Below are 26,780 nucleotides of genomic sequence, written 5' to 3'. Positions count from 1 at the left end.
ATGTATAAACAGAAGTAGGACTAGTACCTCATAATTCAATGATTGGGTTCACAAGGACTAGTACCTCATAATTCAATGATTGGGTTCACAAGGACTAGTACCTGATGATTCAATGATTGGGTTCACAGAGTGGCGACGATGAGCGTGGTGGTGTGTGTGACACTCATGATGACGGCGACAATGGTGGCACTGGTGGCCATGGGTAGTGGCACAGCGGCACCAACCATGGCTAGTGGCACAGCAGCACCAACCATGGCTAGTGGCACAGCGGCACCAACCATGGGTAGTGGCACAGCGGCACCAACCATGGGTAGTGGCACAGCGGCACCAACCATGGCTAGTGGCACAGCGGCACCAACCATGGCTAGTGGCACAGCGGCACCAACCATGGGTAGTGGCACAGCGGCACCAACCATGGGTAGTGGCACAGCGGCACCAACCAAGAGCAGCAGCAGCAGCAGCCCTCCTCCCCTCCACACAACTCACAGAGTCGTCCTAGACACCATGAACAAATACGTCATGCAGTGGACGCCCAGAGACGCAGATATCATCTTCGACATTCAGGTTAGTGTCACCATGCAACTGGTCCCGTAGCGAAATAACGGTGTAAAGATGGTCTTTTCTTACTCTCCAAGACTGGTTGCTCGGACTGCTGGACGGGCTGCCAAACATGCCGACATGAACCCTTAGCAGATAACTGGGACCAAGAGCAGGAACACAGTTTGCGGCGACCGTGAAGAGCAGTTATTTTGATGGTCCCATATAGCGTGGCTGGTTATTCTCAGGGGTGAGGCGATCGAGTTCCTCTCGAGGGAAGGGCATAATTAATCGATCAAAGATGATCTTAGATTTATGCACTATTTCATTACATTCAAAGCACACGTGTCTGCTGCAGGTGGCGACGAAGGGGTACGTGGGTCTCGGGTTCTCCCCCAACGGCGGAATGAAGGGCGCCGACATCGTGCTGGGCTGGGTGGACGACTCCGGAAAGGTCTTCCTGCATGTAAGTGTAGCCAGACACACTACTTCCGCTTGCAGGTGTAGCCCCCTACATTAATTATTGCCTGCGGGTGTAGCCCCCTACATTAATTATTGCCTGCGGGTGTAGCCCCCACACTACTGCCGGGAAAACGGTGTATGTACACTGTGAACCTTCTATATTAACTCCGTCATACTTGTTACCAGGACCGGCACGCCACGGGGTACGCGGTACCAGTCATCGACGAGTCCCAGGACGTGACGCTGCTGGGAGGGTACCAGAACGACACCCACACAGTGGTGAGGTTCTCCCGCCCCTGGACCACCTGCGACACTCTCTCAGACCTCCAGCTTTCTGTAAGTTACCACTCCCCCACACACAAGCCATCCCCCCCACAATCCCCAATAATCACAAGTAAACCCCATGTATGTCTATGTATGTATTAACACGATGTACTGAACGGGGTGAGAATAGCTTGAGCTACCTCATCCCTTTGTGTGTATTTTACCTCAATAAACTTATTTCAATTTTAATTTCAGTAAACCTCACGTGATTACTCCCCCCCCCCCTCCCCCAATCACGTCAGATCCCACATATTGCCACGTTTGCCATCGTTGTATCACAGAATTTAAAATCATTATACCGAGTTAGATTCCAAGGAGAAATGATTCGAACCCTTTGGATACACATCTTTCTAAACCGCCAGGAGAGAACACTAAGAAACAACCAGTACACTGTAAATATTATTTAACCATGAGTAAAAGAATGGACAATTCAAGTCGTGAAGACTATAATCAGCACTTTCACGAGATATTCAGAATAATAATGTCTAGCTTTGTCCTGCATTTGTTCATCCTAATGTCCTCTCAACTAGTACAACTCATTTTGTACGTTACGGTCCCTAACATTATTCAAAGGGCTATGAAAAGTAGCGGGTCATTATTTATATTATATATATATATATATATATATATATATATATATATATATATATATATATATATATATATATATATATATATATATATAAATATATATATATATATATATATATATATATATATATATATATATATATATATATATATATATAATTTATATATATATATATATATACATACATACATACACGTTTTCTGTGCATTAGTAGGCTAGGGTTAAATAGGTTTGTTGGGTTCGCATGTTTCTAGTACGTATTGTTAGCATTTTGTATGCTGTGGCAAATCAAGAGAACGGGCAAATCCACAAGGGCCTGATGAGGGTTCGAACCTACGTCCGAGAGGATCCCAGACGCGCCTTAATCGACTGTGCCACGATCCTTTCGGATCCTCGACCCCTGGGATCCTCTCGGACGTAGGTTCTAACCCTCATCACGGCCCTTTGTGGATTTGTTCATTTGCTGCATCACCCTATTGTGATTTGTGTGTGTCAAGAGAACGGGGTTTTGTCTCAACCTCTCGCCGTTATTAGTTCATTGTCTCGGGTCATTGTTGCGACCTCTGCAGGCACCATTACTAACAACGGCAAGACTAACCCGGTAATCGCCACTCAGGACGACACAGTGAGGGTGATCTGGTCCTACGGCGAGGAGGATCCAACTGATGCAACGACGCTCAAGAAGCACACCCACAGGGGATCCAAGTCCCTCTTCCTGAGGCAAACTCAGTTTGTGCAGCCATCCCTTAGTGAGGACGTCAAGTTTTGGGAGATTTTCTCCCCCAACGTTAGTAGCCTTTAGACGTTTTCCTATTTAAAACTGGATATTGCTAAACTTTGCAAGTACCATATTTCCAGCCTATTAAGACGCATCCGTTTTACAAGCCTATTTTGTGGGAATTTAAATATTTAGTGTTTCATCATATATTTATTTAAAGTTATTGTCATGGTCTTGTAAAAGAAAGCACAAGTTTGGGCAAGAATATATTATATATATTAATATATATATTATATATATTAATATATATATTAATATATATATTAATATATATATATATATATATATATATATATATATATATATATATATATATATATATATATATATATATATATATATATATATATATATATATATTATATATATATTAGCTTGTAGAAAAAAGGTCTTAAAAGCCAGTAAATAAGGTACTTGGCGGAAACTGAGTCATTTCTTAGGAAGCTGTTACTAACATTACGATCATGCCCTTATAAATGAGATTCACGTCTTTGTATACTTGCACAGGTGCGTCTGCCTGCCCACCTCACGACTCTCTACTGGTGCAAGCTGCACAAGGTCCCTCCCTTGCCTCTCAAGACTCACGTTATTGGGGTGAGAAGAGTTCAAGTATGTTTATTAAGCCAAGAAAGAAATACATCTCAAAGGGATAGAGTAGCTTAGGCTATTTCTACCCCCCTGGTGAGAAGAGTATCCAGTATTTGTTCATTTAAAACTTAAGATGTAACTATATACAATGTTGGTTGAGTCAGTCGGTAGAATGACACGCCTTTTATCACTTGAATGACCCGGTGGTTGTGTCAAGCAGTTGAGTAACAAGCTGGGCGTGTCAGTTTGTTCCAGTGATCGAGGAGAGGAACGTGGAACATGTCCACCACATCCTGCTGTACGAGTGCCACTTGCCTGACAGTGCCAGGCACTATGACAAGTGGGTCGACCTGCCAGGCAGCCAGTGCTATGGGGCCAACATGCCAGTCTCTTGGAAATACTGCACTAGTCCCATCGTTGCCTGGGCTATCGGTGGCCAAGGTAAGGCGCGCGCACTCAATTTGTTTGTCCATTATAAAACTATTTACTAATATCGAGCTGAAAATATTGTTGGCAGCATCGCTACATGTTAAAGGCCATGTCAACACTGAAGAAATGCCCGACAGACATTATCTAACAGTGCAGTTACAAACCAAATAAGATGTCAAACGAGATTTACAACGGTGATAGTACTTAACATGACCACAATCTTACTGAAACTAACATACAAGTCACAAAAATAAATCTTCCGCCTAAGGCAGACAAGAAACAAATAGCACTTGGTGGGCCAGCCAGACGCTTAGGGACCGCGCAGGAATAAATAATAAAAAAAAATAAAACAAATAGAAATAAATAAATAAAAGCGCGTTGCGATGGTTCATTGTTTTCATTCACACAAAAGCCTCAATTTGGTTTACTTATATAAACTTTTCTACATCTGATTGGGATAATATTTTCAACGTATTATAGATTTTCCCTGGCAGTTTGTGTTGGGGGATTTTTCTTAGCATATGCTTAGCTGCATGACTAGAATGCTACCATAAAATTGTAAATATTTAAATACAGATAGTCACTGACATTTAAAGTACGAGAAAATATTGAAGCCATGCCCAAAACTACCCGGCCACAAGCACTACTGATTGAACTACAGATACGTCACGGACTTGAGGATTCAAATCTATACGCAGGGGTATTCCAATACACTGACGAAATTTTCTAATTGATATATCACGATAATGTGTTGTCTGTGTATGATTTCATTGTTATCAAAGTAGAATTGACGAGTCTTGATAACGTAGAGGAAGGTAGAGGGTGTGTGTGTGGGGAGACGAATGAGGCTTTGTGTGTGTGTGGGGGGGGAGACTAATGAGGCTTGTGTCTGCAGGAGAGATGTACCCCAAACACGCGGGTCTCCCGCTGGGAGAGGAACATGGAGGCGCTACCTACTTCCTCATGGAAACTCACTATGATAATCCCAACCTAAACCCAGGTGAGATTAACCGTTTAGTTCTTAGTTTCTCATATTCAAATCCTAAGATAAACCTTGTAAATTATTCTTACATTCAATCAGGTAAGTTAATCGTTATATTAATAAAGTAAAAAATTAAATAACACCTCAGAAGTCGAGAGTGCTTCAAGAAAGTTATGAAAGAACTTAGAAAAGATTTAAAATGCAGTTCAAGTAAGCTGCCTACATCATTCCCAGTTTGTGCTTTGTTCAACCTTTCTTCATTACAGTACACGGCCGCCCGTGACCAGTATTATTCTCTATCGTGCAGGCGTTGTTGACGCTTCTGGTTTACGCATCTTCTACACTGAGCGGCTGCGTCAGTATGACGCCGGGATCCTGATGGTGGGACACAGCGTCTCCCCGATGCACATTATCCCACCCAATCACAAGTGGACTTCCGTCGGCCTCTGCGACAGCTCGTGCACCCTTCAGGTAAGTCTTGTGTTCCCGCGAGGCACACCAGTGAACACCGCCTTCCACACCCCTCGAGTCACCTTGAGGCAAGATGGACTGTAACGGGGCAGTAGAGCAGTTTAGACCTGGTCCGATACATTGGATATAAACTATTTTTTCCAGAATTTTTATTAAGATATATTTGTGGTAAATGTTTTCACAGCGAGAGCCTACGGCCGTCGGAGGCAAGCGTAGCGTCACACTAATGGTCTATTCTAACCAGTTTCATAAAGGTAAACGCCAAAAGTAGTTATAATATAGTTTTTCAATGCGGTTTAACATATTACGGGCGTTTCATGTTCGTGCCACCTCTTGGGTGGCTTAAGCTTCATCACTTAACCATCCTAAATACGATCAGTTCGTAAACGTAATGGTTCATTAATTACAACACTCAACCAAGAGGTCGTATTTCTGTAGACATTGATACATTACAGTAGGCATCAAGATATTTGGATCCAGATGCAGTCGACAATAAGGCTCCCGATAATATAGATAGATTCGTCCTCGACGCACAATCTAGAATTCCGGGGTCGAATTCCAAGCGGGAAAGAAGTGGCTGGGCACGTTTGCTATCACCTCATGAGCCTATCCACCTGGTAGTAAATAGGTACCCAAGGAGTTAGCTTCTTGTGGGGTTGCCTCCTTGGAGTGGGGGGGGAGGGATCAGTAGTTCGACCCTGGGAATGACCACGATACTAGACTTAACATGTACTGTATATATGACCTGGCTGCCTGTCCCCTTTCCCCACCACACAAAGAATTATAATTATTAAAATTAATCCATATATCACCATTACTGACCATAAACGTTAGAATTGCGTAAACATTACCTTGACTAACATGACTTGAAAACGTTAGCCCGTGGTTTAGCCACTTTGCAGTATAGACTGGTGTTGATATTTACTATTGGTCAATAAGTCAAGAATATCGCTAAACATAAATAAATGGCATACCGCTTACCTCTGTTGGTCAAGACACGCCGGCATGAACAACCCTTTCTCAATACTGGCAAACTATCCTTCTTAGACTGGTGACGCCTGGGAAAGTGCTTCCAATTTTCCTGCACCCGATGCTTGGTTGACAATCGTGCCATGTTTCAAGGGGGAATAGGAGGAGTTTTAGCTGCCAAAAGCACCAAAAATTGACCACAAATGTTGGATAAGACACGACACACCTGCACTCCCTGGACGTCAAGGCGAGGCTGACCAGTTGTGACTCTCAGGGAATACGATGTACTTGACTGCTGTAAACCCTCTCGACAGTATAATATGTCTGCTCCCTGGAAAGTACAGAAAATAGACGTCGAAATTGTACCCCTCAAGGTGAAAAAGATTCATCATGAACCGGGACAATTACGGTGTTTGTATGGAAGCATGATATCTCGGTTACCAAGAGGCAACAGTTTACATGTATATTGCGACGGGTCGGTGGCGGAGGATGGCAGGGCAGGGTGTGGTGTCCTAATAAGGGATTATACGGAGTTTGGGACTGTGGACAGGATAATTGAACTCCGGCTTAGTAATTATATATCATCCACACAAGCTGAACTGCAGGCCATTCTGGCGTGTTTGGAGGAAGTACGTCATGACGACAAAAATGTTTTTGTATTTGTCGATAGCCGAGGAGCACTGGAGTCCTTAAACAGTCGAAACCCAGTCTTCATGTCTATAGTTGAGGATTGTAAGAGAAGAATAACTGAGATACAGCTGAAAGGTCATAGTGTGAAATTCATGTGGATTCCATCTCATGTTGGAATAGTGCTCAACGAGGTGGCGGATGACTTGGCCAAACGTGCCACATCAAAACCACAAATTGACATTGAATGTGAATTCACAATGAGACAAATAAGAAGCAAAATCAGAAATATTCAGGCACAGGCAGGAGTGGAGAGGAGAGGGATAATGTATGAGAGAAGTCTAACCATGCAACACTACATGTATGTGAGTCAAAACACCCATTTCACTTATGGTAAAAGGAGAAATGCTTGGAGTGACTCTGTGTACATGCGGCTCAGGCTTGGGTACAAATATTACTGGGAATATGGGATAGGTGTTCATGATAATGACACGAAGTGTAAACTATGTGGAATGTTAAGGTCTCACACCCTTGCCCATTATGTTCTTGATTGTCCGTTGATTAATGTATATAGAAACACTGATAAGGACTGTTCCTGAGCAAATAGCCTGGATGTGTCACAAAGGAAAGGTTGATGATATTCTTGAGAGATATAAGAATTTTGCACCAAGACTGTAATATTTTGTTGAATTATCCGTATAACTAGGTCATAAAAGTATTTGTGTACGTCTGATACCATACTACTTGTGAAGGAGGAAATGTACATGTTTATCTCTCAGAATGTTTGGTAACAGGTTTATTGTTTGTGATGTGTGTCTATGTATGTACTAACACGTTGTACTGAACGGGGTGAGAATAGCTTGAGCTACCTCATCCCTTTGTGTGTATTTTACCTCAATAAACTTATTTCAATTTCAATTTCAATTCCTTGGCCGGTCACAAGCACTCATAAGTTGCCAAGAATCAATTTCATTTTTGCTTTTATTGATGTGAATTGACTAATTATTGCCGCTTATCTTCACCGCCAAGTACTGCTTGAATTCTTGTATTATTAATACAAATGCAAAAGATCACTCAAGGGAGTATGTATAGTATTAATTTAACAAGAAATAAAGATTTCTAACGCTCGTAAAGCTGACATGCGCCTTATTCTGATTTCTAAAAGGTATATTATCGTCGTTTGATTCCCTATTTTACTTTTAAGAGCTATCAGTTGCATAGATTATATGTATTTAAATTCATTTAGAGCCTAATCAAACCATAAAAGATGCTTATTTTAATTATAAATTGTTTATTATGAGGTTTGAAAAATTAAATGTTCTCGAATCTAGTTGATTTACGTTTTGAGAGAGAACCAGAAACGATCGTACATAATTTTCAATATTGTCACACTTCATGGGATTCTGTTTCCCACAATATAGGAATATTTCATAGATAAATATGCCTAAACACAAGAGTAATCTAATTCTTTGTTTAGACAAATAGGAAATGAGAGAGTTGACTTTGCAGGAGCTGCCAGCCGGAGGATTGCAGGTTTTTCAGGGGCTCCTTCATTCACACCTGCTGGGCCGCGGCCTCTCCCTCAGACACATCCGCGAAGCCAAAGAGCTGCCCCCACTCCTGAAGGGTGAGTCTCCATTAGCGTAATTTCAAAATGAGGATACTCAAAACTATCTAGGCAAGATAAGTTTGAGTCAGTAAATTTGGGCTGCAGTGTTCTTAACTCGACCGCTTCTTGGTAGAAACAGATTTATATATTCTTTTATCCGCAGACATGACTTATGACTTCAACTACCAGCAGACAAGGGTGCTGAAGGAGGAGGTAACTGTCCTGCCCGGGGACTACCTCATCACAGAGTGTACATACGACGCCACCAACCGCCACCAGCCCACCTTCGTGAGTTGCTACAGGAACGTGGAATGGCAACACATATATTTTTAACAATTGAAAAACACACGACAAACAACTAATGAAGAATAATTTGCAGGCAATTTGTTGAAACAAAATCTATCCATTTACAAAATACCTAGCAAACAATATACGAGTATAAATGTGCATGTGTTTTTAAGCATGGCGTTTTTTGTTTTTGTCTTTCAGGGAGGGTTTAACACCGAGGAAGAAATGTGTCTTGGGTTCATAGCGTATTACCCACGTGTCAATCTGTCTATCTGTACCTCAGCCCCGCGCTTGGACACCGTCCTTGCTTCTCTCGGTATACAAGATATATATAATAAAAAACAGGTGTAAGTCAAGTCTTTTTTTTTTAAATTAAATATAACAAAAATATATTGTAATTATGGTAATTGGTAAAAATATTATTTTGTTATATTTGAAAAGAGAAGCCTAATATAACGTGTATTATATATCTATGAAGAATTTATCAAACGTTTGTGTTCTCAGTGAGTTTTTTTTTTCAACGTTCTACCAATTGTTATATAACTGTAACATTTGATATGTTACACATGAACATAGATAGCAACTGGGCCAAATGTTTGCACCACACTCTTAAACATTTCTAAATTTTGTACTTCTTTTATGTGGGGTGTTGAGGCTTCGTGGTGTTGTCTGAACATAGTTTTTCTGTTTCAAACTCTTATATTAATATATTCGTAAATGTCTCGAAATCTTATAATAATTTGGAGTATTTAACTTTTCAGTGGGAAGCTTTTACGTGGCAGGTAAGCTAAGAATATTGTATGGTTCTCTTACATATCTCAAGTGTCTGATCTTAATAAAAAAATATTTGAATATAGTATTTTATCCAGCCAACTATCGTATGTCGAAAGAGATAATCTACATACATGAGCACAGTCACATGTGTGGAAGCCTCAGGTGTGTCCTTCTTCAGGTTGGACGTGGACGAGGAAGCCGAGACGGAGCTGGCCGAGGCCCTCAGAAATGGCAGCGTCACCCCAGAGGTCAAGGCCATCAAATTGGCCCAATTGTTACGCAAAGTGGTTGTCAAGGCCCCTGACAGTAAGAACAGTCTACATGTCGTTTCTAGCAGTCTACAGTCTACAGCCACAATTGGCCACCTTACATTTGGTGTAGAATAATTTTGTTGGTAGATATATATATATATATATATATATATATATATATATATATATATATATATATATATATATATATATATGCACTATATTAACGTATCTAGTCCGTTGTAAGAATGTTTATTGTACGTCCGTCAATTCCCGAATACTTCAGAATACGTCAACATGTCCCTTTACGACATCCTGGAGGACAAAGCAACGTGGGAGGACACAGAGATGGCGGCAGTACTGCAGGAGATGGTCGTGTTTGGCGCGCACTCCAGCACCTGTCGAACACGGGACAGCGTCCGTGTCTTGGATGTGAGCGCCTTATTTATTATTAACATCGTTATTGACAAAATTGAATTACAATTTTGCCTAATCTGAGGATTTCAATTAAGTCTTATTAAAGTGAGGATAATGCTGGTATTTACTGTCACACGGGACAAGGGGTCGACAATAGGTCTAAACTGTAGGCTGAAGCACATATATATCTTGTTTACAGTCAATTTTTAATGTATAAATATGTAAAATCAACTTTCTATTGTGCACTGCTACACAAGGGCAGGGATGGGTTCATAAGAGATGCAACTTAAAAATAATATCCCTCGGTTAGGCCAAGGAAAAATCACTTGATTTTAACATACTACTTAACTTTTCTTATAATTTGGCCACTTAAACTCTCTTTGGGGCCGTGACGAGGATTCGAACCTGCACCCGGGAGCATCCCAGACGCTGCTTTAATCGACTGAGCTACGACATGGTCATGGCTTTGTTCATTTGATGCATCACGCTATTGTTATTTCTGTGTGTAATGACGCTAGCACGTGTTGCTTTACCACCAGCAAATGACGACTGTCCAGTACCCGAGCTACGCAGCTCTTCAGTCGACCGTTGAGCAGTGCGTCGCCGACCGGCCAGCAGGTGGGTCGTATTTACCACCTGCTGGTAAATGCGTATTTACTTTTATCTTATTTACCTGCTTCCACGTATTTACTCTACAGTAAATAAGTGTTCAGTAAGATATGTTGGAGATTTGTTGTGGATTTCAATTTAATGAAATGTAATGGTTATATTTATAAGTATTTTCCCTCGACATGCGTTTGATATATATCAAATGAAGAGCTCGTAAATTGGATTTTTGTGTTGCGAAGGCTTAGCCTGACTTTTTATCTCCCACAGTTCAAGACCAACCGGGGAATGTCACCAACAGTCTCCAACCTCCCACAGCTCAAGACCAGCCGAGGAATGTCACCATCAAATTTCCACCTCCCATAGTTAAAGACCAGCCAGGGAATGTCACCATCAAATTTCCACCTCCCATAGTTAAAGACCAGCCAGGGAATGTCACCATCAAATTTCCACCTCCCATAGTTAAAGACCAGCCAGGGAATGTCACCATCAAATTTCCACCTCCCATAGTTAAAGACCAGCCAGGGAATGTCACCATCAAATTTCCACCTCCCATAATTCAAGACCAGCTGGGGAATGCCACCAACAGTCTTCGTCGAATGATGTTCACGCACCGAGAAGTGTTGGACCGGTCGGGCAGGTATATAATGCTCTGGACCCCGAGGAAGAATGATATCATTATTGAGTTACAGGTTGGTGTCTATGAACATGTTTCCTTGGTTAGTGAATGTTAGCATGGGTGGTGAATGTTATCACAGGTTATTTATTATATATTCAGGTTATATAGTGTTGTTGGTAGTGCCAGCCAGAGGCTTAAAGCCCGTGCAGAAATATCCCTAAAACAAAAAAGTGACACCGTTGCATGCCTCGACACGGACGAAGGAATCAACTCAAGCTGACCATACACAACACGAGCCATCATACATAAATCTTGCTTTCATACATAACTCTAGCTGCTAAACAATACTTTAGATGCATACACTATCAAAAATCACCAAGTATTAGTGTGTGATTTAAAAGAAAAGGAGAATTAAAGGTAGGAAACGGGACTAAGATACTGTACCTGAACATACTGCTAAACTGCTTTATACACACAGGAAGTCTATCAGTTCTGGCCACAATGTATACAATATGAGGTGTCATGTCCCATGGGGCGCTAAAGAGAAGTGTCTTCCTGCTGCAGGTGGCGACGAAGGGGTACGTGGGCCTCGGGTTCTCCTCCAACGGCGGGATGAAGGGCGCCGACATCGTGCTTGGCTGGGTGGACGACTCCGGAAAGGTCTTCCTGCATGTAAGTGTAGTCAGAGAGAATACTTTTGCCTGTGGCTGTGCCTACTTCGGACTTTTCCCTTAATCAAAACAGCCGATGACCTGTACACACACGCCCCTGGAGTGCTGGAAACATAACAACAGTGATCTATAGCCTTATTGCCACAAGGTTAAATCAGAGCAAAAGTGTAGGGAGGATGTATATCTCTCTATGGCCTTACTTTGTTAATACCTGCAAGTTACTTGTCGCCAGGACCGGTACGCCACAGGGTACTCGGTACCGATGTTGGACGAGTCCCAGGACGTGACGCTGCTGGGAGGGTACCAGAACGACACTCACACAGTGGTGAGGTTCTCCCGACCCTGGACCACCTGCGAGCCCCACACAGACTTCCAGATTTCGGTAGGCTATCGACTCTTTGCTGGGTCTATTAGGGGGTCTATTAGGGGGGACTAAAACTCAGTTTTAGCGAGTTTTATTGATGATCTGTCTAAAGGAACTCTGACTCTACCCCTATTTCCTTCTAGAGGAACTCTGATTCTACCCCTATTTCCTTCTAGAGGAACTCTGATTCTACCCCTATTTCCTTCTAGAGGAACTCTGACTCTACCCCTATTTCCTTCTAGAGGAACTCTGATTCTACCCCTATTTCCTTCTAGAGGAACTCTGACTCTACCCCTATTTCCTTCTAGAGGAACTCTGATTCTACCCCTATTTCCTTCTAGAGGAACTCTGACTCTACCCCTATTTCCTTCTAGAGGAACTCTGATTCTACCCCTATTTCCTTCTAGAGGAACTCTGACTCTACCCCTATTTCCTTCTAGAGGAACTCTGATTCTACCCCTATTTCCTTCTAGAGGAACTCTGACTCTACCCCTATTTCCTTCTAGAGGAACTCTGATTCTACCCCTATTTCCTTCTAGAGGAACTCTGACTCTACCCCTATTTCCTTCTAGAGGAACTCTGATTCTACCCCTATTTCCTTCTAGAGGAACTCTGACTCTACCCCTATTTCCTTCTAGAGGAACTCTGATTCTACCCCTATTTCCTTCTAGGGGAACTCTGATTCTACCACATTTTACAGTTAATACCTTATAGAGAATCATGCACTATAATTTATAACCTTCAATACAATTAGCTTGTTGTCAGTCAATTGTTTATAGTGATGATGAGACGGGTACAGCCGCAGCACGAATTCCTTCACTCTTGTCACACAGGCCAACGCCGTGAGGGTGATCTGGTCCTACGACAAGGAGGATCCCACTGATATAATGGCGATGAAGTGGCATGATCAGAGAGGAACTAGATCTCTCCTCCTGCAGCAGCCGCAGGCGGCCCGACCCTCCTTCAGCAGCGATGTGAAGACTTGGGACCTACTCTCTCCCAATGTTAGTCGTTAATTAAACTATAATCTTACACACACACATACACATATGACAGTTGAGAGGCGGGAGCAAAGAGCCACAGCTCATCCCCCGTAACCACAAATAGGTGAGTACACACACACACACACACGGGTCTTAACCTAACCTAAACTAACATAAATAAGTCAGTAATTCATGTTCTTATTATAATATAATATTATTAATTCAAATAAACCAGTTGGATTTATTTGTAAATAATAAAAAACCACTCTGCCTATTAGGCAAATCGGGCCTTGCATACTAGGCCGAGTAATGCGTTCAGGCTATTAGGTACGGCATATATACATATGTCGTACCTAATATTCTTAGGTACAACAAATATACGACAAAATATATTATTAAGTTTGCTTAATAATTTGCATTCTTTGCATACTCTACAGGTGAGTTTACCTGTGGACCAGACAGGTGTAAACTGGTGCAAGCTCTACAAGACCCCTGTTTCACGCAAGGTTCACGTTATCGGGGTCAGTAAGCCAGTCAACTATCAATTTTGGTGTTACATTTAATCATTAATATATTACAAAAGTATATCGTCAATTAATATATTACAAAAGTATATCGTGAATATTTTTGGTATACTTCATCAATATACCTCTACTCAAGTATTCATTTCAGTTATTTTATATGTAATAGTTTTGTAGCGATGGAGAGTTGACAAGTATACATAAGGTGTCAATTATTAGTATACTGAGTAATTTGTGGTGTCAATTATTAGTATACTGAGTAATTTGTGGTGTCAATTATTAGTATACTGAGTAATTTGTGGTGTCAATTATTAGTATACTGAGTAATTTGTGGTGTCAATTATTAGTATACTGAGTAATTTGTGGTGTCAATTATTACTATACTGAGTAATTTGTGGTGTCAATTATTAGTATACTGAGTAATTTGTGGTGTCAATTATTAGTGTACTGAGTAATATGGGGTGTCAATTATTAGTATACTGAGTAATTTGTGGTGTCAATTATTACTATACTGAGTAATATGGGGTGTCAATTATTAGTATACTGAGTAATTTGTGGTGTCAATTATTACTATACTGAGTAATATGGGGTGTCAATTATTAGTATACTGAGTAATTTGTGGTGTCAATTATTACTATACTGAGTAATATGGGGTGTCAATTATTAGTATACTGAGTAATTTGTGGTGTCAATTATTAGTATACTGAGTAATTTGTGGTGTCAATTATTACTATACTGAGTAATATGGGGTGTCAATTATTAGTATACTGAGTAATATGGGGTGTCAATTATTACTATACTGAGTAATTTGTGGTGTCAATTATTAGTATACTGAGTAATTTGTGGTGTCAATTATTAGTATACTGAGTAATTTGTGGTGTCAATTATTAGTATACTGAGTAATTTGTGGTGTCAATTATTAGTATACTGAGTAATTTGTGGTGTCAATTATTACTATACTGAGTAATTTGTGGTGTCAATTATTAGTATACTGAGTAATTTGTGGTGTCAATTATTAGTATACTGAGTAATATGGGGTGTCAATTATTAGTATACTGAGTAATTTGTGGTGTCAATTATTAGTATACTGAGTAATATGGGGTGTCAATTATTAGTATACTGAGTAATATGGGGTGTCAATTATTAGTATACTGAGTAATTTGTGGTGTCAATTATTAGTATACTGAGTAATTTGTGGTGTCAATTATTAGTATACTGAGTAATATGGGGTGTCAATTATTAGTATACTGAGTAATTTGTGGTGTCAATTATTAGTATACTGAGTAATATGGGGTGTCAATTATTAGTGTACTGAGTAATATGGGGTGTCAATTATTAGTATACTGAGTAATGAATATTTATTTATTAGTATACTGAGTAATGAATGTTTATTTATTAGCATACTAAGTAACTTGTTGTTAAAGATTTGCTACCTGGAACAAAGTTCCAAGTAGCACGGGCTATGGTGAGCCCGTAGACTAAGTAACTGTATGGTGTGAGTCTGCTCCAGCCATCCGTGGCAATATATACATTTGTTGAGTGACACAGTGGTTGTGTCAGGAGTGACATGGTGGTTGAGTGATGGTTGTGTCAAGCAGTTGAGTAACAAGCTGGGCGTGTCAGTTTGTTCCAGTGATCGAGGAGAGGAACGTGGAGCATGTCCACCACATCCTGCTGTACGAGTGCCACTTGCCTGACAGTGCCAGGCACTATGACAAATGGGTCGACCTGCCAGGCAGCCAGTGCTATGGGGCCAACATGCCAGTTTCTTGGAAATACTGCACTAGTCCCATCGTTGCCTGGGCCATCGGTGGCCAAGGTAAGGCGCCTCACTAATATAATTTCTTGGTGTATTGTAACTGAAGATGTAAAGAGGAAATAAAGTTCTGATGGTGCATTGTCTCTAACCAATTTAAATGTTCTGTTTCATTTTAAATATCAATAGATTGTGTGTTGCATTTACGTCATTCTTACTTTGTATAGATTTCTAGATTACTTTCCACTTGGATTGGTCAGTACAGCGACGGCATCGCTTCTTGCAGGTCGGCGTTCGATCCCCGACGGTGCAAGTGGTTGGGGAGCATTCCTTCCCTCCGTCCTATCCCAGATCCCAGCCCTTACATTCCGTCCGAGTGCTGTGTAGTCGTTCAGGCTTAACTCTTGTCTCCTGATGCTCACTTTACCTTTCCCGCAGTACGCTCACATTGTTGTCTCAACACATTGTGTGCGAGGCTATGCAGAAAGTACTGGATGTTAATGATTATGCTATAATTTAATTCACAGTGGTAGGCTCTGCCCGGTGGGCACAACATGCTCGGGTAACGTTGAAAAAAACGTCATTTGCTCAACTTGTACCCACTGGCTTGCAGCTGTGTGCAGAGCCTAGCGTTTTCAGAATGGGGAACAAATTTCAAAATGTTTTTTCTCTGCAGGAGAAATGTTTCCGCAGCACGTTGGTCTTCCTATGGGGGAGGAACACGGAGGCGCCACCTTCTTCCTGATGGAGACTCGCTATGATAACCCCAACCTCAAGCAAGGTACGGTCACTCGTTACTTGAAGCACAGGTCGACTGACGAGAGGAAGGAAGGCTTTTCCTTTTGAGGGGGTCATTAATGTTTTATGTTTGGTTAACAACGCGACAAAGTTCACCCATGTATCACCGCAATACCTCCCCTGCACCCGCTTGTCTTTCGCATATATGTTGCACTACGGTAACTGTTGTTTAATTAACTACTAAGCTACTCCGAACAAAAAGTTGCAAGTAGCACAGGCTATGGTGAACCCGTAGTGGACTTGCCTGGCACAGGAGCGGGGCTGTATGTGGTAACTGACGGGTACGGATTCAATATATTATTTTTAACACCTTCCTGGGATTATAAATTCATTCATTCCCGCCCTAAGCCCAGGCGAGGCCGGCTTATTAGAAACTCTAGAACACTAGAGGTACTATATATCAATATTCACTAGTTCCATTTAAGTAATTTAACTACCTCGACGCTAGTTAGGTACTCACTCGAGTACTCGTGTCACTATAATACACACATTATATTCTTAGCATACAATACTTTATACGCCGTGACCAGTAGTATTCTCTATCGTGCAGGCGTTGTTGACGCTTCTGGTTTACGCATCTTCTACACTGAGCGGCTGCGTCAGTATGACGCCGGGATCCTGATAGTGGGACACAGCGTCTCCCCGATGCACATTATCCCACCCAATCACAAGTGGACCTCCGTCGGCCTCTGCGACAGCTCGTGCACCCTTCAGGTAAGTCTCCCGCGAGGCACACCAGTGAACACCGCCTTCCACACCCCTCGAGTCACCTTGAGGCAAGATGGACTGTAACGGGGCAGTAGAGCAGTTTAGACCTGGCCCACGATAAGTTAACTATGTTTTATTTACCAGAGGAATTGTTTGGTAAATGAATACATTTGTAATAGGTAAATGGATACAGGAACACAAGAGTAATGATTGCAAATGAAACGAGGCACTTGATATTCCAGGAGCTGCCTGCTGGAGGAGTACAGGTGTTTCAGGGGCTCCTTCACGCCCACCTACTCGGCCGCAGCCTCTCCCTCAGACACATCCGCGAGGCCCAAGAGCTGCCCCCACTCCTGAAGGGTGAGTCTCCCCTCAACACACTTGCATAACAGTGTACAAGTGTGTGTGTGAATTGGTGCGTTATAACTTCCGTGATAAGGGGTGGTATAGCAGGGTTCTAAGGATAGGAAATTGTTCATTCATTGAAATATTTCAATTCCTGTGAAGGTCTGGGATATTTTTCTGGTGACAAGAGGATGTTAAAATATATAGAGAAATGAATAAGATGGTGAAAAACTGTCATAATATGGATATTAATAATAATAAGTTTTACCGTTTCGGTGAGCCATGTATGGAAATTTGAGAATTCCCTTCCACAGACACGACCTACGACTTCCGTTATCACGAGTCGAGCATAGTAATGGAGGAGACGTCCGTCCTGCCCGGGGACACTCTCATCACTGAGTGTACATACGACGCCACCCACCGCCACCAGCCCACCTTCGTGAGTTGTGTTGCCAGATGCCTACGGGCTTGTATATTAGCATGTTTTCTTACTCTGGGTCTGTTTGTTGTCATTTTAGATTCAGCTACTCGGAACAGAAAGTTCCATGTAGCACGGGCTATGGTGAGCCCGTTAGCGGAGGCTCTTTGGGGCCATTATCAGTATCAATAGCTGATACTGGAGATCTGGGGATGGATGGGGGGTCTTCATGGTGGATTTCAGCCTCGGAGGGTTGGCTGTATCAATTATGGAGCTGGTGGGTTAGTATAGAGTTCTGGATCTTCCATTTTTTCTCTGGCTGAGACTTTGGCTAATCCGTGCTGTCGTTGGAGTTTGGTGAGGTGGTCTCCATGAAGAGGTCCTGTTCACAATCAACATTCACTTCAAAACAATCTACCACTTACGGGCTATTCATGCCCGTGCCACCTCTTGGGTGGCTTAATCTTCATCCATCAATCAATCAACAATAGTTGTACGTGACTTCTTTTACAGGGAGGGTTTGGCGCAGAGGAAGAGAGTTGTTTGGCCTTTCTAGCCTACTACCCGCGCGTCAACCTCTCCACCTGTACCTCAGTTCCTTCCTTGAACGCCATCTTTGACGTCTTTGGAATACAAGATATATATGACAAGGAAGAAACGTAAGTCAAACTTGGTTCATAACGCACGAGACGATTAGCTTGGAATTATAAATAATTATGTTGCTTATTAAATGAATGAATAAATGATATAAAGCAAGATACATGTATGTATCTCTTATTTAGAAAGACTCGACATTGAGGCGTCACATTTAGAGAGCCCTCTGCAGATTTGTAAATCATTAGTATTGCAAGCCGTCTTTGTTTCTATGTACAGTAATTTTATTGAATTAACACCTCCCTGATCAGGGAGGATTGACTAGGCACCAATCCTTAAATATAGCCTCTGTTCACCCAGCAGTGAATGTGTACTTGGTTAAGTTAAAATGAACTTGAGTGTGTATTGGTTTTTTCTTCATAAGCATATAAAGTATACTTTAACTTTGAGCATAACTCAGGCCTAAAGTAAACTCAGTGTATATTCACACTGAATCGGGATACATCTTTCGATGTATACCTTTCCTTTCGTATGTGTACTTCCTCATACTCATGTACGTTCTTTTAGTGTTCATTAAATATATTTTTTCAATATTTTAGCAATTTACATTTTATTTTTAAGAATTTTATTCTGACAATCATGCTCATCATGGCTGTGTTTGATGTCATCACTGCTGTATTTAGTTACATAATTGTTGCATTTGGTCTGAAAATTGTTGCATTTGGTCTGAAAATTGTTGCATTTGGTCTCATCATCTGTGTCTCTCATCTCATCTCATCTCATCGTTAAAACTCTTCACGGCAATGTTTAATCATCGTCATGATATCAAATGCAAATATTCAATGATACTTACATTTGATATCATGGAGATATTACTCAACACGTTATAAATAATATTCTTAATTTGTTTTGTTTTGTTTTCCAGAGAAAAAATTTTGCGAGGCAGGTGAGTTGGTAATGTATGTGTGTGTGTGTGTGTGTGTGTGTGTGTGTGTGTGTGTGTGTGTGTGTGTGTGTGTGTGTGTGTGTGTGTCACTCGCCTGTGGACCAGACTTCATACACGAGGGATTCATTAGTTCTACTGTAGGTTAAATGAAAAAAAAAGGTTTCATCTAAGGTAAACATTTCAAATTTCTTGGTTAAGTTACCATTGTTTGTATTTTAAATGTAATTTTCATGCTTATTGTTTTATTTCGTATATGTGAACATGTAAACCAACACCCTTACGTCACTGACACCAAGTATACAGACTATACGCGCCAGGTGTGTGTGTGTATATATATATGACCACAGTCACATGTGTGGGAGCCTCAGGTGTGTGTCCTTCTTCAGGTTGGAGGTGGACGAGGAGGCTGAGACGGCGCTGAGAAATGGCAGCGTCACCCCAGAGGCCCAATTGTTACGCAAAGTGGTTGTCAAGGCCCCTGACAGTAAGAACAATCTATATACCGTTTCTGCATCACTATATGCAACGTCGTATACATCCAACACCATGATTATTATAGGAGAGATGCAATGATTATATATTTCAATACTCTATAGTCAGTGTCCTAAAGAAGTATTCTTCAGAAACGTGTATTTAGATTATAATTTGATCTTGCAGTTATCAAGGGATCATAGCTGTAGTTGTCTTGGAGAACTAAACCTTGGGGCTTTCCCAAGGGTCATATGGAGTTAGAGTTATAACTTTGGAGTTCGAGAAGGGATAGTTTCTCATGAACATATCTTTGTATACTATCTTATAGCCTTAAATTTTGGAATTTAATCCCAAATTTATTGGATTAAATTCCAATAAATCTTGAATTTAATCTTTCTGATGTAAACTCACAGTGGCGGTATACTTTCACTCCTTAAACCTTGTGGTTCACGGTAAACTTTGATGGAAGATTATTTATTTTTTATAGTTTTGATTACTCGAGTGTAAGATGGCTTGCAGTTAGTTGTGAATTGGTGATATTGGCTGGTAATTTGTACGTAAGTGATGACTTGTACTCCTTGGTGAGTGATAGTGATGGCTTGTGGTCCCTGGTGAGTGATAGTGATGGCTTGTGGTCCCTGGTGAGTGATAGTGATGGCTTGTACTCCCTGATGAGTAATAGTGATGGCTTGTACTCCCTGATGAGTAATAGTGATGGCTAGTAGAGGCTTCACATGCCTAATTTAAATAAACGGATCCTAAACACCATTATGTCACGAGGTTTGACCAAACAACAATTAATACTTCCATCCTGGTCACCGTGGATAAATACATATTATTAGAATCCATGTATATATGTATTATGCGAGATTCCGATTCTTTTTTTAATTGTTCAGAATACCTCAATGTGAGCTTCTACGACTTACTTCACGATGAGACAACATGGAGGAACAGAAGAGTGCAGAAGGCGCTGCAGAAGGCCGTGCTGGGGACTTTCTCTACCATCTGTGGAGGTCGGCAAGGCTCCGGAGTACTGCACGTGGGTGATTCCCTTCTCAGGCGATACCATACTGTTGGCCTTTTGCTTTAAGCGCGTCATCACTTTAACGTTTGCCATATCACATGGAAAGAATGCAAGTTGTTATGGAAATTGTCTATTGGATGAGTCAAAACTACTTTATTGGTTGAAATTTAGGGATTATAGCTTGAAGATTGATTTCAGCGAGGTTAGTTGTGTATGACCTGCGTCTCCGGCAGGATGTTGAAGCGGTTCCCTACCCAGCCTTCACCCCTCTGGAGGTCCCCAGCAGCAGCGGTCAGCAGTGTGGGGTCGTCGACCCAGGTGGGTACTCCGGCTCCATCTCTCCACTTGCTTCTTATCATTATATTTGCAGAAACCTTCAATTAAAAATAAGAACAAATATTTCAGATTTAAGAAATTCGTGATCTTTAATGGCGCTGCTCCCGTCACTTTCCGAAGTGGTTAGGCCATGTGTTGATTATCAGGGCACGTGGGGTAGTGTCCCAGAAACCATCAAGCATTAACGCAATCATTTACGAAACCTCTACATCTTTCCTCCATCATGGCGGCTTGATTTATGCTTATTTAACAGTTTATGAACTCCAAAGCACTACGAGGTTGTGGATAACAAACATAACCTTGGCTTGTGAAGCTCCCAAGTTCGCAAAGTGTTGAATAATGGCAAACAAAGCCGCTACGATTGAGAAAAGATGAATAGGCTTCGGAAAGTGGTTGATTAAATGACTTCGACTGTTCAGGAGAATCTATTCATCAGATCTCGATTCCCTGCTGGAGCCTGAGTGAACAGCTCATCCTAAATCCCACGAATAGACGCTATTCTTAGATATTTATGTATTTTCAATCTTTGCTCATCAATATCTTTTTATCAGAATCTTGCTGTAGTTGTAAACTTAAGGCTGCGATACTTGGTAATCTGCTCCCACGAGTTACTGCGGGGGCAGAGTCGCCATCAGAGCTTAGTGAAAATATATGCTGACTTTACTGTGTTGTTCTTCAGTCCCACTGATCTGTGTTTCCCTGCAGGTCCAGATGACACAGACACACCTGTTGAAAACCCTGGCTCAGATGACACCACGTCACCCAGTGTCAATACTGGCTCGAACACCACGTCACCCAGTGTGAATACTGGCTCGAACACCACGTCACACAGTGTGAATACTGGCTCGAACACCACGTCACACAGTGTGAATACTGGCTCGAACACCACGTCACCCAGTGTGAATACTGGCTCGAACACCACGTCACACAGTGTGAATACTGGCTCGAACACCACGTCACACAGTGTGAATACTGACTCGAACACCACGTCACCCAGTGTAAACCCTGGCTCAGACGACACCACGACACCCAGTGTAAACCCTGGCTCAGACGACACCACGACACCCAGTGTAAACCCTAGTACAGACGACACAACGACAACCAGTGTAAACCCCCGCTCAGACGACACCACGACACCCAGTGTAAACCCTAGTACAGAAGACACAACGACACCCAGTGTAAACCCTGGCTCAGACGACACCACAACACCCAGTGTAAACCCTGGCTCAGACGACACCACGACACCCAGTGTAAACCCTGGCTCAGACGACACCACGACACCCAGTGAAAACCCTGGCTCAGACGACACCACGACACCCAGTGTAAACCCAGGCTCAGACGACACAACGACACCCAGTGTAAACCCAGGCTCAGATGACACCACGATACCCAGTGTAAACCCTGGCTCAGACGACACCACGACACCCAGTGTAAACCCAGGCTCAGACGACACCACGACACCTAGTGAAAACCCTGGCCCAGACGATATAACGATACCCAGTGTAAACCCTGGCTCAGACGACACCACGACACCCAGTGTAAATCCTGGTTCATACGCCACAACGACACCCAGTGTAAACCTTGGCTCAGATGACACCACGACACCCAGTGTAAACCCTGGCTTAAACGACACCACGACACCCACTGTAAACCCTGGCTCAGACGACACCACGACACCCAGTGTAAACCCTGGCCCAGACGACACCACGACACCCACTGTAAACCCTGGCTCAGACGACACCACGACACCTAGTGTAAACCCTGGCTCAGACGACACCACGACACCCACTGTAAACCCTGGCTCAGACGACACCACGACACCCACTGTAAACCCTGGTTCAGACACCACGACACCCAGTGTAAACCATGGCTCAGATGATACCAGGACACCAAGTGTAAACCCAGGCTCAGTCGACACCACGACACCCAGTGTAAACCCTGGCACAGACGACACCACGACACCCAGTGTAAACCCTGGCTCAGACGATACCACGACACCCAGTGTATACCCTGGATCAGGCAACACCACAACACCCAGTGTAAACCCTGGTTCAGATACCACGACACCCAGTGTAAACCATGGCTCAGATGATACCAGAACACCAAGTGTAAACCCAGGCTCAGTCGACACCACGACACCCAGTGTAAACCCTGGCACAGACGATACCACGACACCCACTGTAAACCCTGGTTCAGACACCACGACACCCAGTGTAAACCATGGCTCAGATGATACCAGGACACCAAGTGTAAACCCAGGCTCAGACGACGCCACGATACCCAGTGTAAACTCTGGCTCAGACGACACCACGACACCCAGTGTAAACCCTGGCTCGGACGACACCACAACACCCAGTGTAAACCCTGGCTTGGACGACACCACGACACCCAGTGTAAACCCTGGCTCAAACGATACCACGACACCCAGTGTAAACCCTGGCTCAGACGATACAACGACATCCAGTGTAAACCCTGGCTCAGACGGCACCACGACACCCAATGTAAACTCTAGCTCAGACGACACCACGACACCTAGTGTAAACCCTGACTCAGACGATACCACGACACCCAGTGTAAACCCTGGCTCAGACGATACCACGACACCCAGTGTAAACTCTGGCTCAGATGACACCACGACACCCAGTGTAAACCCTGGCTCAGATGACACCACGACACCCAGTGTAAACCCTGGCTCGGACGACACCACGACACCCAGTGTAAACCCTGGCTTGGACGACACCACGACACCCAGTGTAAACCCTGGCTCAGTCAACACCACGACACCCAGTGTAAACCCTGGCTCAGACGACACCACGACACCTAGTGTAAACCCTGGCTCAGACGATACAACGACATCCAGTGTAAACCCTGGCTCAAACGATACCACGACACCCAGTGTAAACCCTGGCTCAGACGATACAACGACATCCAGTGTAAACCCTGGCTCAGACGGCACCACGACACCCAATGTAAACTCTAGCTCAGACGACACCACGACACCTAGTGTAAACCCTGACTCAGACGATACCACGACACCCAGTGTAAACCCTGGCTCAGACGATACCACGACACCCAGTGTAAACCCTGGCTCAGATGACACCACGACACCCAGTGTAAACCCTGGCTCAGATGACACCACGACACCCAGTGTAAACCCTGGCTCGGACGACACCACGACACCCAGTGTAAACCCTGGCTTGGACGACACCACGACACCCAGTGTAAACCCTGGCTCAGTCAACACCACGACACCCAGTGTAAACCCTGGCTCAGACGACACCACGACACCTAGTGTAAACCCTGGCTCAGACGATACAACGACATCCAGTGTAAACCCTGGCTCAGACACCACGACACCCAGTGTATACCCTGGCTCAGACGACACCACGACACCCAGTGTAAACCCTGGCTCAGACGACACCACGACACCCAGTGTAAACCCTGGCCCAGACGATACCACCACACCCAGTGTAAACACTGGCTCAGACGACACCACCACACCCAGTGTAAACCCTGGCTCAAACGACACCACGACACCCAGTGTAAACCCTGGCTCAGACGACACCACGACACCTAGTGTAAACCTTGGCTCAGACGATACAACGACACCCAGTGTAAACCCTGGCTCAGACGGCACCACGACACCTAGTGTAAACCCTGGTGCATACGCCACAACGACACCCAGTGTAAACCTTGGCTCAGACGACACCACGACACCCAGTTTAAATCCTGGTCCATACGCCACAACGACACCCAGTGTAAACCCTGGCTCAGACAGCACGACACCCAATGTAAACTCTGGCCCAGTCGATACCACGACAACCTATGTAAACCCTGGCTCAGACGACACCACGACACCTAGTGTAAACCCTGGCTCAGACGACACTACGACACCCAGTGTATACCCTGGCTCAGACGACACCACGACACCCAGTGTAAACCCTGGCTCAGACTACACCACGACACCCAGTGTAAACTATGGCTCAGTCGACACCACGACAACCGATGTAAACCCTGGCTCAGACGACACCACGACACCCAGTGTAAACCCTGGCTCTGACGACACTACAACACCCAGTGTAAACCCTGGCTCAGATGACACCACGACACCCAGTGTAAACCCTGGCTCAGACGACACCACGACACCCAGTGTAAACCCTGGCTCAGATGACACCACGACACCCAGTGTAAACCATGGCTCAGATGACACCACGACACCCAGTGTAAACCCTGGCTCAGACGACACCACGACACCCAGTGTAAACCCTGGCCCAGACTACACCACGACACCCAGTGTAAACCCTGGCTCAGTCGACACCACGATACCCAGAGTAAACCCTGGCTCAGACGACACCACGACACCTAGTGTAAACCCTGGCTCGGAGGATACCACGACACCCAGTGTAAACCCTGGCTCAGATGACACCACGACACCAAGTGTAAACCCTGGCTCAGACGACACCACGACAACTTATGTAAACCCTGGCTCAGACGACACCACGACAACCAGTGTAAACCCTGGCTCAGACGACACCACGACACCTAGTGTAAACCTTGGCTCAGACGATACCACGACACCCAGTGTAAACCCTGGCTCAGTCGACACCACGACAACCGATGTAAACTCAGGCTCAGTCGACACCACGACAACCGATGTAAACCCTGGCTCAGACGACACCACGACACCTAGTGTAAACCCTGGCTCAGACGATACCACGACACCCATTGTAAACCCTGGCTCAGACGACACCACGACACCTAGTGTAAACCCAGGCTCAGATGACACCACGACACCCAGTGTAAACTCAGGCTCAGTCGACACCACGATAACCGATGTAAACCCTGGCTCAGACGACACCACGACACCTAGTGTAAACCTTGGCTCAGACGATATCACGACACCCAGTGTAAACCCTGGCTCAGACGACACCACGACACCCAGTGTAAACCCTGGCTCAGATGACACCACGACACCCAGTGTAAACCCTGGCTCAATCGACACCACGACACCCAGTGTAAACCCTGACTCAGGCGACACCACGACACCCAGTGTAAACCCTGGCTCAGACGACACAACGACACCCAGTGTAAACCCTGGCTCAATCGACACCACGACACCCAGTGTAAACCCTGGTTCAATCGACACCACGACACCCAGTGTAAACCTTGGCTCAGACGACACCACCACACCCAGTGTAAACCCTGGCTCAGACGACACCACCACACCCAGTGTAAACCCTGGCTCAGACGACACCGCCACACCCAGTGTAAACCCTGGATCGGACGATACTACGACACCCAGTGTAAACCCTGGCCCAGACGACACCACCACACCCAGTGTAAACCCTGGCTCGGACGACACCACGACACCAAGTGTAAACCCTGGCTCAGACGACACCACCACACCCAGTGTAAACCCTGGCTTAGACGACACCACATCACCCAGTGTAAACCCTGACTCAGACAACTTCACATCCCCCAGTGTAAACCCTGGCCCAGACGACACCACATCACCCAGTGTA

At 43.8% G+C, this 26,780-nt stretch overlaps 3 protein-coding genes across 6 annotated transcripts in view; 1 reads left to right on the top strand and 2 right to left on the bottom strand.

Annotated features, from left to right (window-relative positions):
• The window catches only part of LOC123769170 (MOXD1 homolog 1), a 69,507-nt gene that overhangs the window by 20,851 nt on the left and 21,876 nt on the right, over window positions 1-26,780 (bottom strand). Inside the window, exon 17 of one of the 4 annotated variants that reach the window (XM_069309893.1) lies at window positions 11,975-12,099. The exons of 2 other annotated variants lie outside the window; for them this stretch is intronic. The gene's annotated coding sequence lies outside the window, so the exon portion shown is untranslated. Of the gene's footprint in view, window positions 1-11,974; window positions 12,100-21,055; window positions 21,297-26,780 lie in introns of those variants that run through there. One more of the 4 variants, XM_045760168.2, reaches the window with a different exon arrangement.
• On the top strand, window positions 169-21,000 carry LOC123769364 (uncharacterized). Its single transcript, XM_069310157.1, has 28 exons — window positions 169-564; window positions 896-1,003; window positions 1,186-1,335; window positions 2,532-2,702; window positions 3,201-3,287; window positions 3,527-3,722; window positions 4,606-4,710; window positions 5,000-5,163; window positions 8,269-8,386; window positions 8,532-8,656; window positions 8,858-9,003; window positions 9,609-9,736; window positions 9,968-10,113; window positions 10,638-10,716; window positions 10,975-11,396; window positions 11,888-11,995; window positions 12,227-12,376; window positions 13,192-13,362; window positions 13,779-13,862; window positions 15,486-15,681; window positions 16,295-16,399; window positions 16,967-17,130; window positions 17,367-17,484; window positions 17,784-17,908; window positions 18,401-18,546; window positions 19,407-19,427; window positions 19,694-19,911; window positions 20,795-21,000. Exons 1-28 carry the CDS (start codon window positions 169-171, stop codon window positions 20,986-20,988), a joined length of 4,341 nt encoding a protein of 1,446 aa, XP_069166258.1. The 3' UTR covers window positions 20,989-21,000.
• The window catches only part of LOC123769365 (streptococcal hemagglutinin-like), a 6,881-nt gene continuing 1,226 nt past the window's right edge, over window positions 21,126-26,780 (bottom strand). Inside the window, exons 1-3 of the mRNA XM_069310156.1 lie at window positions 25,801-26,780; window positions 21,923-25,023; window positions 21,126-21,296 (exon numbers count right to left, since the gene is read on the bottom strand). The exon at window positions 25,801-26,780 is cut by the window's right edge and continues 1,226 nt beyond it. Coding sequence (XP_069166257.1) covers window positions 21,126-21,296; window positions 21,923-25,023; window positions 25,801-26,780 — 4,252 coding nt within the window. The remainder of the gene's footprint in view (window positions 21,297-21,922; window positions 25,024-25,800) is intronic.

The sequence above is a fragment of the Procambarus clarkii genome, chromosome 66, assembly GCF_040958095.1.
Source record: "Procambarus clarkii isolate CNS0578487 chromosome 66, FALCON_Pclarkii_2.0, whole genome shotgun sequence".
NCBI classification, from domain to species: domain Eukaryota; kingdom Metazoa; phylum Arthropoda; class Malacostraca; order Decapoda; family Cambaridae; genus Procambarus; species Procambarus clarkii.
The sequence above is the reverse complement of the archived record's forward strand: the minus strand, read 5'-3'. Positions and strand labels throughout refer to the sequence as shown.

What these genes read in the sequence shown, in the direction of transcription:
- LOC123769364 (XM_069310157.1), top strand. Translation starts at nt 169, where the DNA reads ATGACGGCGACAATGGTGGCACTGGTGGCCATGGGTAGTGGCACAGCG. An exon ending in GGTTGTCAAGGCCCCTGACA is followed by an intron (nt 9,737 to 9,967) that starts GTAAGAACAGTC and finishes CGAATACTTCAG; the next exon opens with AATACGTCAACATGTCCCTT. An exon ending in ACCGCCACCAGCCCACCTTC is followed by an intron (nt 17,909 to 18,400) that starts GTGAGTTGTGTT and finishes CTTCTTTTACAG; the next exon opens with GGAGGGTTTGGCGCAGAGGA.